Source organism: Neomonachus schauinslandi, chromosome 1, assembly GCF_002201575.2.
Source record: "Neomonachus schauinslandi chromosome 1, ASM220157v2, whole genome shotgun sequence".
NCBI lineage: Eukaryota > Metazoa > Chordata > Mammalia > Carnivora > Phocidae > Neomonachus > Neomonachus schauinslandi.
Window position 1 is genome coordinate 189,660,743 of NC_058403.1, and position 13,597 is coordinate 189,674,339.

At 41.2% G+C, this 13,597-nt stretch overlaps 1 protein-coding gene across 1 annotated transcript in view; it reads left to right on the forward strand.

The window, feature by feature from the left end:
• The window catches only part of DNAH12 (dynein axonemal heavy chain 12), a 226,315-nt gene extending 213,059 nt beyond the window's left edge, over positions 1-13,256 (forward strand). The window contains 6 exon segments of the mRNA XM_044916801.1: positions 1,819-1,922; positions 3,055-3,259; positions 8,667-8,804; positions 9,252-9,343; positions 11,474-11,541; positions 12,727-13,256. Of these exon segments, the coding sequence (XP_044772736.1) occupies positions 1,819-1,922; positions 3,055-3,259; positions 8,667-8,804; positions 9,252-9,343; positions 11,474-11,541; positions 12,727-12,917 (798 nt within the window). The 3' untranslated portion in view covers positions 12,918-13,256.
• Positions 13,257-13,597: the final 341 nt, after the last annotated feature.

The window sequence follows — 13,597 nt, forward strand, 5'->3', positions numbered from 1 at the left end:
AGTTCTTAGTAACTACAGTTGTGGATGAGCTAATGAACATGTGACTTATTATCATTTCCAGACAAAGATAATGGATCTACTTTTTAAAAACTGGAGAAAATGGTCTGAACTTGCTGGTTCAAGGGGTGAATGGTTTTTAATCTACACCTTAGGGAGGGGGCACAGGAAGTAAGATCAGCACTAAATTAGCAGCTACAGCTTTTTTTTTTTTCTTCATACTATAGCCCAAAATACTTAGCCTACCAGGTAAAGTGGAATGATACTTTCTTCTTACCTTTTTTCTGTGTCTTAAATTCAACAAGGAACTACTAAGGGAACTTTTAAAAAGATTATGCTCATAAGTGGATCTTCACAATTCCCCTCCAGGGTAAATGCTATAATTAGCCCCATACTTCAGTGTCAGGTGTTCTGACAGAGCAGAGCCTGACCCATGGTCCACCTGCCTCGAAAGCCCACAGACAGTGCCACTCCTCTCCACTGCGTTGGTGGCCTTGCCCTTACACCGCTCCTAAGGAGAGCCTCCGCGCTGTATGCCCGGCCGCGGCCACGGGTGAAAGCAAGCTAGCCTCCTCCTACACTGTCCCCGGACTGCTGCATCTGCGCTCTGATTCTCCTCACCTGTGGCCCCTCACTGTTTCTGTGGTTTATCTCTGGGGGGAAGGTTCTCACTCTTGCAGAATACTGGCTCTTACATGGTCCTGAAGAGGAAATTAGCTAGCAGTGGCATTTGGGAATGTATTTGGGGAAAAGGGGCTGTGCTGAGCCAAAGAGTCCTTGAGTGACAACACCTAGTGTGACTCTGGGCAGTTCAGCTTTCTTAGTTCGGGACCTCCCTGAATGGGACGCTTCTTTGCCTTGGAGTGTGAATTCCAATGCCTTGAGGCTTATCAGTCCCAAAGTCCCCTTCACTTCTCAAGCATCTCTGAGGTGCCTCGTAGAAAGCAGACACTTGACGCCTTCTCTCTCCCTATTCCTTGGAACCCTGAGGCAGTCACACATTAATTATCTGAAAGTGGGGTAAGCTAAGCTATTTGGAGCCAGTTGATAATTGATTGGAAATAAATATAAAACTGTTAGGAAATGGCAAATCAGTTTTATCAATGAAAAATTAGATTCAGCTTACAAAAGGAAATTACACAACATTTCAGAAATATATATCTTCTGCAAAGTGCGATAGCCTGTAGTAAAGAGCATGGGCTTTGCAGTTAGAGACCTGTGGATTTAAACAGATCACCTTTTGGCTGTGTGCCCTTGGGCAGTTACTCAACCTCTCTGTACAGTTGACCCTGAACAACACAGGTTTGAACTGCACAGATCCACTTATATGTGAATTTTTTTGATAAATCTGGCACAGTACTGTAAATGTATCTTCTCTTCCTTAAGATTTTCTTAATAACATTTTCTTTTCTCTAGCTTACTGTATTGTAAGAATACAGTCTATAATCATATGACATACAAAATATGTGTTAATTGACTGTTGATGTTATTGGCAAGGCTTTCGGTCAATTGTAGGTTATTAGTAAAGTTTTTGGAGAGTCGAAGTTATACATGGATTTTTTACTATGGGGGGGCGAGCCCTAACCCCTGCATTGTTCAAGGGTCAACTGTACTTGAATATCCTCATCTGTAAAATGGAGATGACAATAGCCCCCTGAGAGTACATGGTTAGGATTACATGAAATAATGTATGGAAAGCAGTTAGCACAACACCTAGTCCATAGTAACTGCCTAGTGTTAACTACTAGTGATGTGATAGCTGAATGAAACGAATTATCCATTCTGAAAGTAATATGTGATCTTCAAAATCTATTTTCTTAGCTACCAAATGATTTTGACATTGAATTGGCACTACTGAAGTTTCCTGTGAGATATGAAGAGAGCATGAATACCGTGTTAGTACAAGAAATGGAAAGATTTAACAAGTAAGGATCTATCTCCCAGTGGTTCAGAAAACAACCAATCAAAGTTGATTTAAAAAAAAAAACACACGTATTGAATTAAAATTTTAAGAAAAACTTATCAAAACCTGCCATTTCCTTAGGATCCACCCCCACTCTTTAAAGTTGTATAATCTTCTGCCCCAGAAGTGAAGGTATGTTTTAGAATGCAAAAGTGATGATGGAAATGAGATCTGTTTTTACTGGTGAAAATATTCATTAGTCATAATTCTCACCACCCGTTACTACTCTCCTCAGGAACTAAAGACCAAATGAGCCAATGACAAGTCTTTTGTCATTATTCTGCCACTTGATGCATATACACCTCCCTTTTCTTCCTTAGTCCAACCTGGGTCGATTAGGTATCCCACAATAGTGAACAAATTATTTTAATTGAATTTTCTACAATTCAATACTGGCTTAAGGAATGGAGAAATTGTTTTGATTATGAATTTTCTAAGGTGTTTTCAAGTTTATTTGGGTTTCTGGACTTGTTGACACTTAAAAATATATTAAAACACTGTAATGCCTTAATTCAGTATTTTTTATACAAAGACCATATGTATTTATATGTAATAGTATACTGCCTCTCAGTCTCTCAGTTTCTTAGGCTTCTAGTCTAAAACCCTCGGCTCAGGTCTATTTACAGCGTTCTTAGCAGTTTGGGTCTATGTGGGAAGCAAAGTATTTGCAAGTATATCCATGAATATATGCTTTATGCTTTAAGGAATTATTTCACAAATTTCAGCCTTTGGATTACACCTTTATAACTTTTTCCGTATTTGCATGTCACATTTGCATGTAACATTATTTACCTGATATTTTTCCTAAAATCGTTCTCTGCTTAAATTAGCCTGATCTTAAGCCATAATACCCAGAAAACAACAACTTTGTTATGCTTATTGTATTATTTTCTATATTATGTAGTGATTAAAATGAAAAATGTTCATCCAAGTATCACCTAAAAGTATCTTCCATTACCAAGTGGGAGGTGACTTCATTTGGGGAAACACTTCCATAAAGCTGTGAATGAGATTTCTGCTACTTCTTCTGGAAAGACAGTACATTGATATTTACCCTCATATGTACATTGATGAAATGATTTCTTTCTTTGCAGTTTAATTAAAACTATACGCAACACTCTACAGGACCTTGAAAAAGCTATTAAGGGCGTGGTTGTAATGGATTCTGCATTGGAGGCACTCTCTGGCAGTTTGCTTGTTGGGAAGGTTCCAGAAATATGGGCCACACGATCATACCCAAGTCTTAAACCCCTAGCAAGTTATATCACAGATTTTCTAGCCCGGTTGAACTTTTTACAGGTAAAAGATTATGTAATTTATATATATATATATATATATATATATATATATATAAAATTTTATTTTTTGATTGACTGGAGAGAGATTAGAAACACTCTGGTCACTTGAATGTCTCTGAGTTGAGCAATGTGGTTAGCAGTTTCACGGTAATCTAACCGAACTTTTAGAATATTGAAAATAAGGGCGCGTGGGTGGCTCAGTGGGTTAAGCATCTGCCTTCAGCTCAGGTCATGATCCCAGGGCCCTAGGATTGAGCCCCGAGTTGGGCTCCCTGCCCTCAGCGGGGAGTCTGCTTCTCCCTCTCCCTTGGCCCTTCCCCCTGCTTGTGTTCTCTCTCTAATAAATAAATAACATTTTTAAAAGAAAAAAAAAGAATAGTAAAAATAACATATTTCAGGGGCACCTGGGTGGCTCAGTCGATTAAGCGTCTGCCTTCAGCTCAGGTCATGATCCCGGGATCCTGGGATCTTGGGCTCCCTGCTCATTCTCCCTCTCCCACTCCCCCTGCTTGTATTCCCTCTCTTGCTGTGTCTCTCTCTGTCAAATAAATAAATAAAATCTTTTTAAAAAAAAACATATTTCAAAGTACTGAGGAAAAAGTTAAAATTTTACTTTACTCAAGTCCAAGTAATATGTGACATATTATTTTAAGATTCTAGGTTTGTGGCTTTCTGAGACCACATACTTGGTCTTGTCATTTTAATACTGGTGGTAAATCACAAAAAGAACCCAAGATTTGGATTTACCAATAACTGGCCATTGTCTTAAAATCAGTTGCTTCTTATCCTTTATCTTATAAAAGGGAAAAGTTGAGTGCTTTGAAATCTCTACGCCGCATCCCAAAGCACACACATAAGGATGTTCAGGGCACTCTCTCCTCCCCAGCAACTCGGCTTGCCCCCATCATATGGCTAATGTTTATGTGGGGTAAGAAGTGGGGAGAGCCCCCAAAATACTTTTTGGAAATTCACATTAGGTATATGACCTCTCCGTGTTCAGTTGCCTTTCTATTACACAAGAGCTTTATTTGTTTCACCGTGGAAGCTAATCCTGAAATAGCCAGTGCTTATGAAGATGTGGAGGAGAGGGGCTTTTTCATTCACCCCTTTTTAATTTTTACCAATCTGATAGATGGACCAGTCTTATTTTTTCAGTCTGCCTTTTTTTGGGCGCCTGGGTGGCTCAGTTGGTTAAGCGACTGCCTTCGGCTCAGGTCATGATCCTGGAGTCCCGGGATCGAGTCCCGCATCAGGCTCCCTGCTCAGCAGGGAGTCTGCTTCTCCCTCTGACCCTCCCCCCTCTCATGCTCTCTCTATCTCATTCTCTCTCTCAAATAAATAAATAAAATAAATAAATAAATTAAAAAACACTGTTCAATCTGCCTTTTTTTTTTGAGAGAGAGAGCATACGAGTATGTGGGGGAGTGGCAGAGGGAGAGGGCGAGAGAATCTCAAGGACTCCTCCTGAGCAGGGAGCCCAATTCAAGGTAGATCCCACGACCCTGAGATCATGACCTGAGCTGAAATCAGGAGTCAGATGCTTAACCAACTGAGCCACCCGGGTGCCCCATTTTTTTTTTTTAATAATTAGTGAGCTTGTGCTTCTTCTGGTATGTGTGCTTGCCATTTGTATTTCTCCTGTGAATTGCCTCTTCATCTCCTCGGCCCATTTTTCTTCTTGGCTGTTTCTGAAAAATTAATTTATAGGAGTTTTTTGTGTAGATTTTACATTTAACAACAACAACAAAAAAAAAACAGTCTAGAAAACAGGGGTTTTCAGTGTTCAGGGTATAGAAGAGATGCCACTTAACAGTTTCTCATCCATAAAATGATCAATTATATCTCACAGGGAGACAGTCCCATGGTATGTGGTAAGAACTCAGTAAAAGAAGATTATTCTTTTGTAACATCATAACTTGTTGAACTTTATCAAATGCCTTTGCAGCATTTATTGCTGATGACGTAACTTTTTTTTTTCTTTAGCTAATTATTGCATTGAATTGTGTCACTAGATTTCCAAGTGTAAAACCGCCCTTGTGTTTCTAGAAAAATTCCTGTTGGTCAGTGGATCCTTCTTTTAATGCTTTCATCAATTCCATTTGGCTATTTTTAGGGATTTTGATAGACATTACCTAGTCAGCTTCCAGAAAAATTATTTAATTGTATCCCCAACAATAGTGATTATGAGTGCCTGTTTCTCAGAATTAACATTGTTTTTCATCTTTGCTGATTGGATAGGTGAAGCTGTGTATACCTGGGTGAGTCCTAGCCACATGTTGTCTTAGTTCCTCCTGTGTGCACAGCCTCTTTCCATCCCTTATCAAAAACATTTGACATATGGTTAATCACATCCTCCCCTTGCCACAATCTTCCTTTTTTTTTTTTTACACTTCAGTTCATTTCCCAAGCTTTTCTGAAACCTTTATTGAAACTGCTTCCATTTCCTGTATATTGCTTCATTCCTAAAGGGCCTCAAAGAGTCATTACCTTGGTCTTTTAGAGGGGTCCTGGCACGGTGCCAGCACGGAGAGTCTCTGGGACAAATTCCTTTTGTTGTTGATAAAAAGTCCACACCAAACTCCCTACTCTCTGAAATTTGAATTTCCCCCTTGGAATCATTCCATTCAAATGAGTAAGAAAGACCTCACTCATTATTGGGCACTTTTATCATCCTTCGCCACACACCTTCTTCCTCTGAATGGATCTCTCCCCATTGTCCTCTTACCCTTAGGGAGGCTGTATGGTTTTCCCCTCTCCTCTCTTTCTCCTGGACTCTTGACTTCACCTCCCAGTGCTTTTTAGAGTTAACAAATTAAGCAAATGAGTCGCCTGGAGTTTTCTCTCTTTTCCTCTTTTCTCTCTCACCATTCATCCTATTTATCTGACACTTAGTATCTGTGTGACTTTGAGCAAGATGTATTCATCTTTCTGCACTCCAGTTTCCCCATCTGTAAAATGGGAGGAATAACTCACTGAGTTATTTTGTGAACCAAACGAGGTGATGCATGTAAAGTGCTGAGCACAGTGCCCCGCACGCACCAAGCACCCAGTAAATGGTAGCTAATTCAGAAACCCTATACAAGTCGCTGACCCAGACGCTCGTGACATTCTCGGCTAAACGAAGCCCTAGAGTGAGCTGGGGAATTTTCTATACACTCGCCTTCTGGGTTCTGACAGCTTTTTTTGTGCATGGTGCCGGTTCTGCCTGGCTTGTGTCCTTGTCAAAATCCATCTCTTTTTCCACCTCTTCTTCTTTTATATTTTATTTTTAAGATTTATTTATTTATTTCAGAGAGACAGACAGCATGGCGGGGGGGGGGGGGGGGCAGAGAGAAAGAATCTCAAGCAGATGCGCTGCTGAGCGTGCCCCCACCCCCAGCGCCGGGCTCGATCTCACAACCTTGAGATCATGACCTGAGTGGAAATCAAGAGTCTGATGCTTAACCTTCTGAGCCACCCAGGCACCACTCCACCTCTTCCTGATTTGATAACTTATACTGTTGCAACATCTCTAGCACAAGTCTGGTCTCTTCCTCCCAGAAAGCAAAGCTGGCTTCTTCCCACAGTGCACTGCTTGCTCAGAGACAGAGTTCATTTTATTGATTCATCTGTTCATTCAACTGATGTGAATTGAGACCCCACTTTGTCCAGAACATCTTGTTGTGTCCTCTGTGAGATAAAAGTGTGATGGCCACATGAGCCCTGCCTTCAAATTGCCAATAGTCTACAGGGGGATAAGCTTATATGTATCTAAGAAAAAACGAATTCAGTAGAGTAGGGGATGAGTCATAAAAGATCAATTTGTAAATTGTTCTGGGAATTCAAAGAAAGGAGAGAGTTCTTCTAGCCCAGGAAAGCAGAGCTTGTTTACTGGATGAGGAAGCATTTGAGCTGGGTCTAAAGGATGAGAGGTTTTGGACGCTGCAAGAAAAAAGGAAAAGGACTTAGAGATAGCTGTGCAATGAAAGGCACTATCTCACTTAGGACTGATTCTGTTGTAAAAATTCTGACATAAACACAAATAAAGTTTATTCCCTCAGTAATTGAAAAATCCAGGGCATCTAGTGGCTCTAGGCAGGAGCTGACCTAGGGTGCAAAATTGTTCCCTGGTCCTGGATTCTTGCACCTCGTCTGCTGGCTCCATTTCTCTGAGGCTTGACTCCATTCGCAGGTAGGTTCTTGTCCAGTGGTAGCAAAAGAGCTGCAGCAATTCTGGCCCCACATCCATGCAACTTCACAGAGCTGAGTGTCTTTTCCCCAAAAGTCCCAGCAAGAGTCTCTGCATCTCTGGCTTTGATTGGGTCACGTGTCCATTCCTGAATCGATCATGATGACTGGAGGTATCATCGGCCAGGCATGAATCACATGCCCACCCCAGGAAGTAGAGTTCCTGCACCAAAAGTGCTTGGGTGGAGAGTGTGGAAAGGTTCAGCCTCCATCGGGATGTAAGACGGATGTCCACCCAATGCAGAGAAGAGACCAGCAAATGGTCTGATTAGAATGCAAGATGCTTGAAGAGGAATTAAAAGGGACCAAGCTGGAAATACAATTCAGGGCCAGATTGTGAGGTCTCTTGAATAGGAGACTAAGGTGCTTAGACTTTAATTTGGTAGAGTAGTAGTAGATCACTAAAGAATTATGCAAGGTGCTAAACCCAATCCAAACCATGTATGGTGACGTCTACTCGGGAAGAATGACTCTAGATGTGCCGAGCAGCGAGAGACGGAAAAAGTGAGAAGATGGACGCATCGATACAGAAAGGAGACAGTGGATCTCTGAACTGGAGCGGGGGCAGTGGGCATGGAGGCACGGGTGGCTGAGAGGCTTAAGGAGCTGGAATCAACACACGAGGGCTCTGTGATATGGTGCGTAAGATGTCTAAAGGTAGTGGCTTTTGAGTAGGATTAAGTAATATAATAAATCCCCAAATAATTTATCTTTGGCTCTTTGCAGAAGATGTGAATCTTTCAAATGTTGTTTTATTCAGGTTAATGTTAAAATTAGTTTGAATTTTCCAAGAAGAGTAACTATAAGCGAAAAGGGTAGAAGGCCAAGGTTGTGTGCTTTGAGTCAGGGAAGAGAGTCCTGTGATGGAAAGTGTGGGCAGCACATACACCAGAATCAGGAATTGTATATGAGGGCGCCTGGGTGGCTCAGTTGTTCAGCATCTGCCTTTGGCTCGGGTCCTGATCCTGGCGTCCTGGGGTTGAGCCTCACATTGGGCTTCCCTGCTCCGCAGGAAGCCTGCTTCTCCCTCTCCCACTCCCCCTGCTTGTGTTCCCGCTCTCGCCGTCTCTCTCTGTCAAATAAATAAATAAAATCTTTAAAAAAAAAAAAAAAGGAATTGTATGAGGTGATGCTGTGTGAGTTGGAAACTGAACATAATGCGTTTTGTTTGCCCTTTACAGGACTGGCATAATTCTGCATAGCTCCAGTTAGGAAGGCTTGGGTGAAAAAGAATCCTGAGAGCCAGAACACATTAGGTTTTCCTGAATTATGCCAGAAAATACACCATACCTATTGATTTACTAGGATATGAATTTGAGGTACAGTAACCCCCTGAACTCCACAGTCTTATCACTATATCAAAATCATGTATTTAAGCAAGGAAGATAAGCAGAATTCCTATCCTTATGGTCCATTATAAACTATTTGATTTCTTTCCATCCTTTGTGTTTCATGAAGAAAGTAAATGATATTTGTCTTGCTGTGTCTGATAGGACTTTTATATATTTCAATTTTCCACTCAAATAATCTAATGCTGCTCTTCTGTTTTAGCAAAAATTAATATAAGGTACAGTAAAACCTGATTAAATGCTTCAAAAAGAACTGTATTATACATTTTTACATTTACACTTTTACTGAAAAATGTATACAAGCCATTATATAGTGGAGTTTCCCTGAATACATTCTGAAAATTGAGCAAATGTTTTCCTTATAAGACAGAGTGGTCTGGGAAAGAGACCATTACAAGTGTGTGCCTCTCCCTTCAGGTTATTCCTTCGGATACATCCGAGATGGCCCCAGAAGACGGCGTGTACATCCACGGATTGTATCTTGATGGAGCACGCTGGGACAGAACAAGGTCAGGGCTTTGAACTGAAGACATGGCTTTAGTTGTAGCTGAATGAGTAAAACACACCATCTGCTGCCTCCCTCCCACCCCACCCCACCAAACGGCCTCTTCTAGGGAATATGGCAAGTAGTAAAAAATATCAGAATCCTTCCATAAATCGTTACTCAGGCTGGAGCAATTGATAAGTGAGTGTTTTTAGTTCCTGAAGAATTTTTGGTTAATATTCCAGTGGTCTTACTGGTAGAAGTTAGATGAAATTATTTTCTCACTTCTTCTGTTTCAGGACTGTTACCTTCTGTCTCGTAACATGCAGGAGTGCCTCACTTTCAAACATTTTATGGTTATAGTAAACTTCCCATTTCTGTTGTTAAATGGAAAACTTTCTCTCAGATTTTGATGACACAATAAAAAAATATTTAAAATAAATACTGAATTTCCAGGTTGGAAAATTGAGCGTTGCTCTTCTTGTTTAAAATACACAGGGGAGGGCGCCTGGGTGGCTCAGTTGGTTAAGTGATTGCCTTCGGCTCAGGTCATGATCCTGGAGTCTCTGGATTGAGTCCCGCATCGGGCTCTCTGCTCTGCGGGGACTCTGCTTCTCCCTCTGACCCTCCCCCCTCTCATGTGCTCTCTCTCATTCTCTCTCTCAAATAAATAAATAAAAATCTTTTAAAATAAATAAATAAATATGGGCGCCTGGGTGGCTCAGTTGGTTAAGCGACTGCCTTCGGCTCAGGTCATGATCCTGGAGTCCCGGGATCGAGTCCCGCGTCGGGCTCCCTGCTCGGCGGGGAGTCTGCTTCTCCCTCTGACCCTACCCCCTCTCATGTGCTTGCTCTCTCTCACTCTCGCTCTCTCAAATAAATAAATAAAATCTTTAAAAAAAAAAAAAGAAAATAAATAAATAAATAAATAAATAAAATACACAGGGGAGGGGCACCTGGGTGGCTCAGTCAGTTACACAGGGGACTTTTGGTTTTGCTCAGGTTATGATCTTAGGGTGGTGGGACTGAGCCCTGCCTCAGGGCTCTGCGCTCAGTGGGGAGTCTGCTTGAGATTCTCTCCCTCTCCCTCTCCCCCTCCCGCTCATCCTCTCTCTCTCTAAAATAATAAAATAAATAAATCTTTAAGGAAAAATATGTAGAGGTAAGAGGCAAGGGGAGAGATTATTTCCCTTGGAACCCTGCTCTTTATCAGTCCACTAATAAGCACAATCCTCTATTTCCAGGGTCAGGGTTAGGCTTTGCTCTCAAGGGAGGGTTAAAGGCTGAGGCCCAGAGAATCGCTTGAGGGGAGCAAGAAGGAGGCTCTAGAGAGATCATTCCAAGACAGCGCGAAGAGGAGACTTAGCTCCACCTACTTCCTGTGGTTATTTCTCTCTCTCTTCTTTTTCATCACTCTACTGACATTTGTCTTAACTTGCTTTTCCTTATATATGTATTCATTCATCTTTTTCTTCCTTCTTCCTCTCTTCGTCCCTTCGTCCCTTCCCTCCTTTTTTCAAACAAATAAACAATGTAGCATAGGGAAAAGAAACCATGTTTTCTAGACAGGCAGATGTACGTTTGAATTCTGACTCTGGCACGTAAGGGCTGTGTTACTGAGAGAAAACTACTCAACCTCTCTGAACCTCCACTCTTCATCTGTGGCACAGGAATGGGGACAAGGTCACAGTGAGGACCAAATGTGATAGGATAGTGTTGGCCTCATGGATGGTATTTAAAAGTGGCAGGGGCGCCTGGGTGGCTTTGTTGGTTAAGCATCTGCCTTCAGCTCAGGTCATGATCTCAGGGTCCTGGGATCGAATCATCCGGTTCCCTGCTCGGTGGGGAGTCTGCTTCTCCCTCTCTCCTGCCCCTACCCCACTCATGCACTTTCTCTCTCAAATAAATAAATCTTTTTTTTTTTAAGTGACAGGAATTGATATTTTTCCACTGTTTGTACACATTGCCTTGCCATTATTATCTTTCGTTTTTCAATTACTCATTGCCTCTTCCTTGGCTTTGTTTTGTTTTGTTTTATATTTCTTTCTCTGCATATTTCTGGTCCTCTCTTGTATTAAAAGTCAGTATCTAAGTAGCAATTTCTAGAAGCAAATTTCATCTTATTTCTAATAAACATGTCAATTTCTCCTCACAGTGGATTGCTTGCGGAACAACACCCCAAACTTCTGTTTGACCTGATGCCCATCATATGGATCAAACCAAGTAAGTCTACTTCTAACAAAATTTCTTAAGAGTTTTAGAGAGGGGTATTTTTAATGGCTCCCCCAATTAAGTCTCTGTTCAAACCTATTAAGACTTTGTTCGATTACAATAAACAGCGACTTAATGTTTACATTGGAAATATATTGTTCCCCTGTTTCGTGTTGCATTCATGTTATTCTGGGCATATCATCATGCCTCTTTTTGCTCCTATCCCATGGGATGCAACATTTTCTCTGCCCCTCCCCCACACTTCTACTTTTCCAGAGTCCGGGGCTTTCCATCAATATTTTGATTCTGACATGCCTTTGCACACCTCTCAGAAACACACGGCTGGTGGCTAGAGTCTTCTGGCTATGGGAAACTCCTAGGCCCAAGAGCCAGACAGGTGCCCGAAGGCACAGACCTGCAAGGCACAGGGGCTGGAGGCCGACTCTGCTCTCCTGGGAAAGCTACTCACTCCTTCCCTTCTTCTGCTACCATCATTTTTCCTCGAGTCTGAACAAATGAGGCTCATTCTTTTGTTTTTTCTTTCTTCTCTAGTGTTTTTGTTCTCTGATAATTATCAATGGAAACATTTCCAAATCATCCACAATCACCACCTAACCCATTAAGTATTTTCATTATTAACGCAGTTCAATTATAACTATGAGAAATGTAGCCTTAGTTTAGAAACACTCCTTATAGCTCATATCAGGCTTTTCAAGGATAATATGTGGGTTCTTTCTGTGAGTAGGTAAGAGTTGGTGTGTCTTCCCTAGTAATAACCTGCTGAAAGCAAATAGTAACTTCCGCTTCTTCTGATTTATCCATTTCTTGTATTCAGGCTCTAAGCAGCAGTGTCCTCTCTTTTTATATCTGCCTCTTTACCTGTGCTGTATTTTATTCCTTCTTCCCTACCTTCTCCTCTCCCAAGTCCTCTTGAGTGTTTTCATGCCTGCTAAGTTATCAGGACTTAGAATCGATTCCTATCCTCTAAACCGAGAATCATGCACCGTATGAAATCACTTGTCTTGTTTCACAGCCATAATTATATACCAATGGTATATAACAATATACAACAATAACAACATTGAAATGTTCAAATATTATAATCATAATCTTAGATTTAGTACTAAAATAGTTGTTCTTTTAGTCCCAGGGGCTGTTTTCCCTTTACCAAATGAATGTATTTCTTTCTTTTCCAAGCCAAAAAGTCTCAGATTGTGAAGTCGAATGCCTACATCTGTCCCCTCTACAAGACAAGTGAACGTAAAGGAACTCTTTCCACTACAGGACATTCTACTAACTTTGTTATTGCAATGTTGTTAAAGACGGACCAACCCACTCAACACTGGATCAAGCGTGGGGTTGCCTTGCTTTGTCAGTTGGATAACTAAATTGGACAAACTTAAGAAAACATCTGAAAGACATTTAAAAAAAAATCTGTGTTGTCTTCACTTACTTCAAAATATATATATTATAGAACCAAGTAACTTTGTGTCATTCTTTTTTTTTTTTTTTTTAAGTAGGCTCTATGCCCAGTGTGGAGTCCAACACAATGCTTGAACTCACGACCCCAAGATCAAGACCTGAGCTGAGATCAAGATGCTCAGCCGGCTGAGCCACCCAGGCGCCCCATGTGTCTTTCTTTTAAATGGTCTTTTCACAGTCCTCCTCCCTGATGTACCACTCTTGCTTGACTGGAATACAGCCCTTCTAGAAAACATGAAGAGAAATGTTTCTTTGAAGCATATGAGAAACTTTTGAAACTTTTATTTACCTGACATGTAGGTGAAAAACAGATTTGGGAGACTAACCGGATAAAACTTAGTATCAGAAAACATGTTTTCACAAGTGTTAAGTCATTTCTTCAGCTTCAGTAATAGTTGACTTTCCACTCACCTACCAGAGGTGATTCTAAATAAGGAAAATATCAATTCCAGAACTAAACCCTTTACATCACACTTTTACAGCATTAGCTCCATGGCTCACAGTGTCGAGGGAAGTTAACTCACACAGTGAAGTTTGCGTACAAAGGCAGTGGATGGCTGGGGGCAGGTCTACACACCCGGCCACG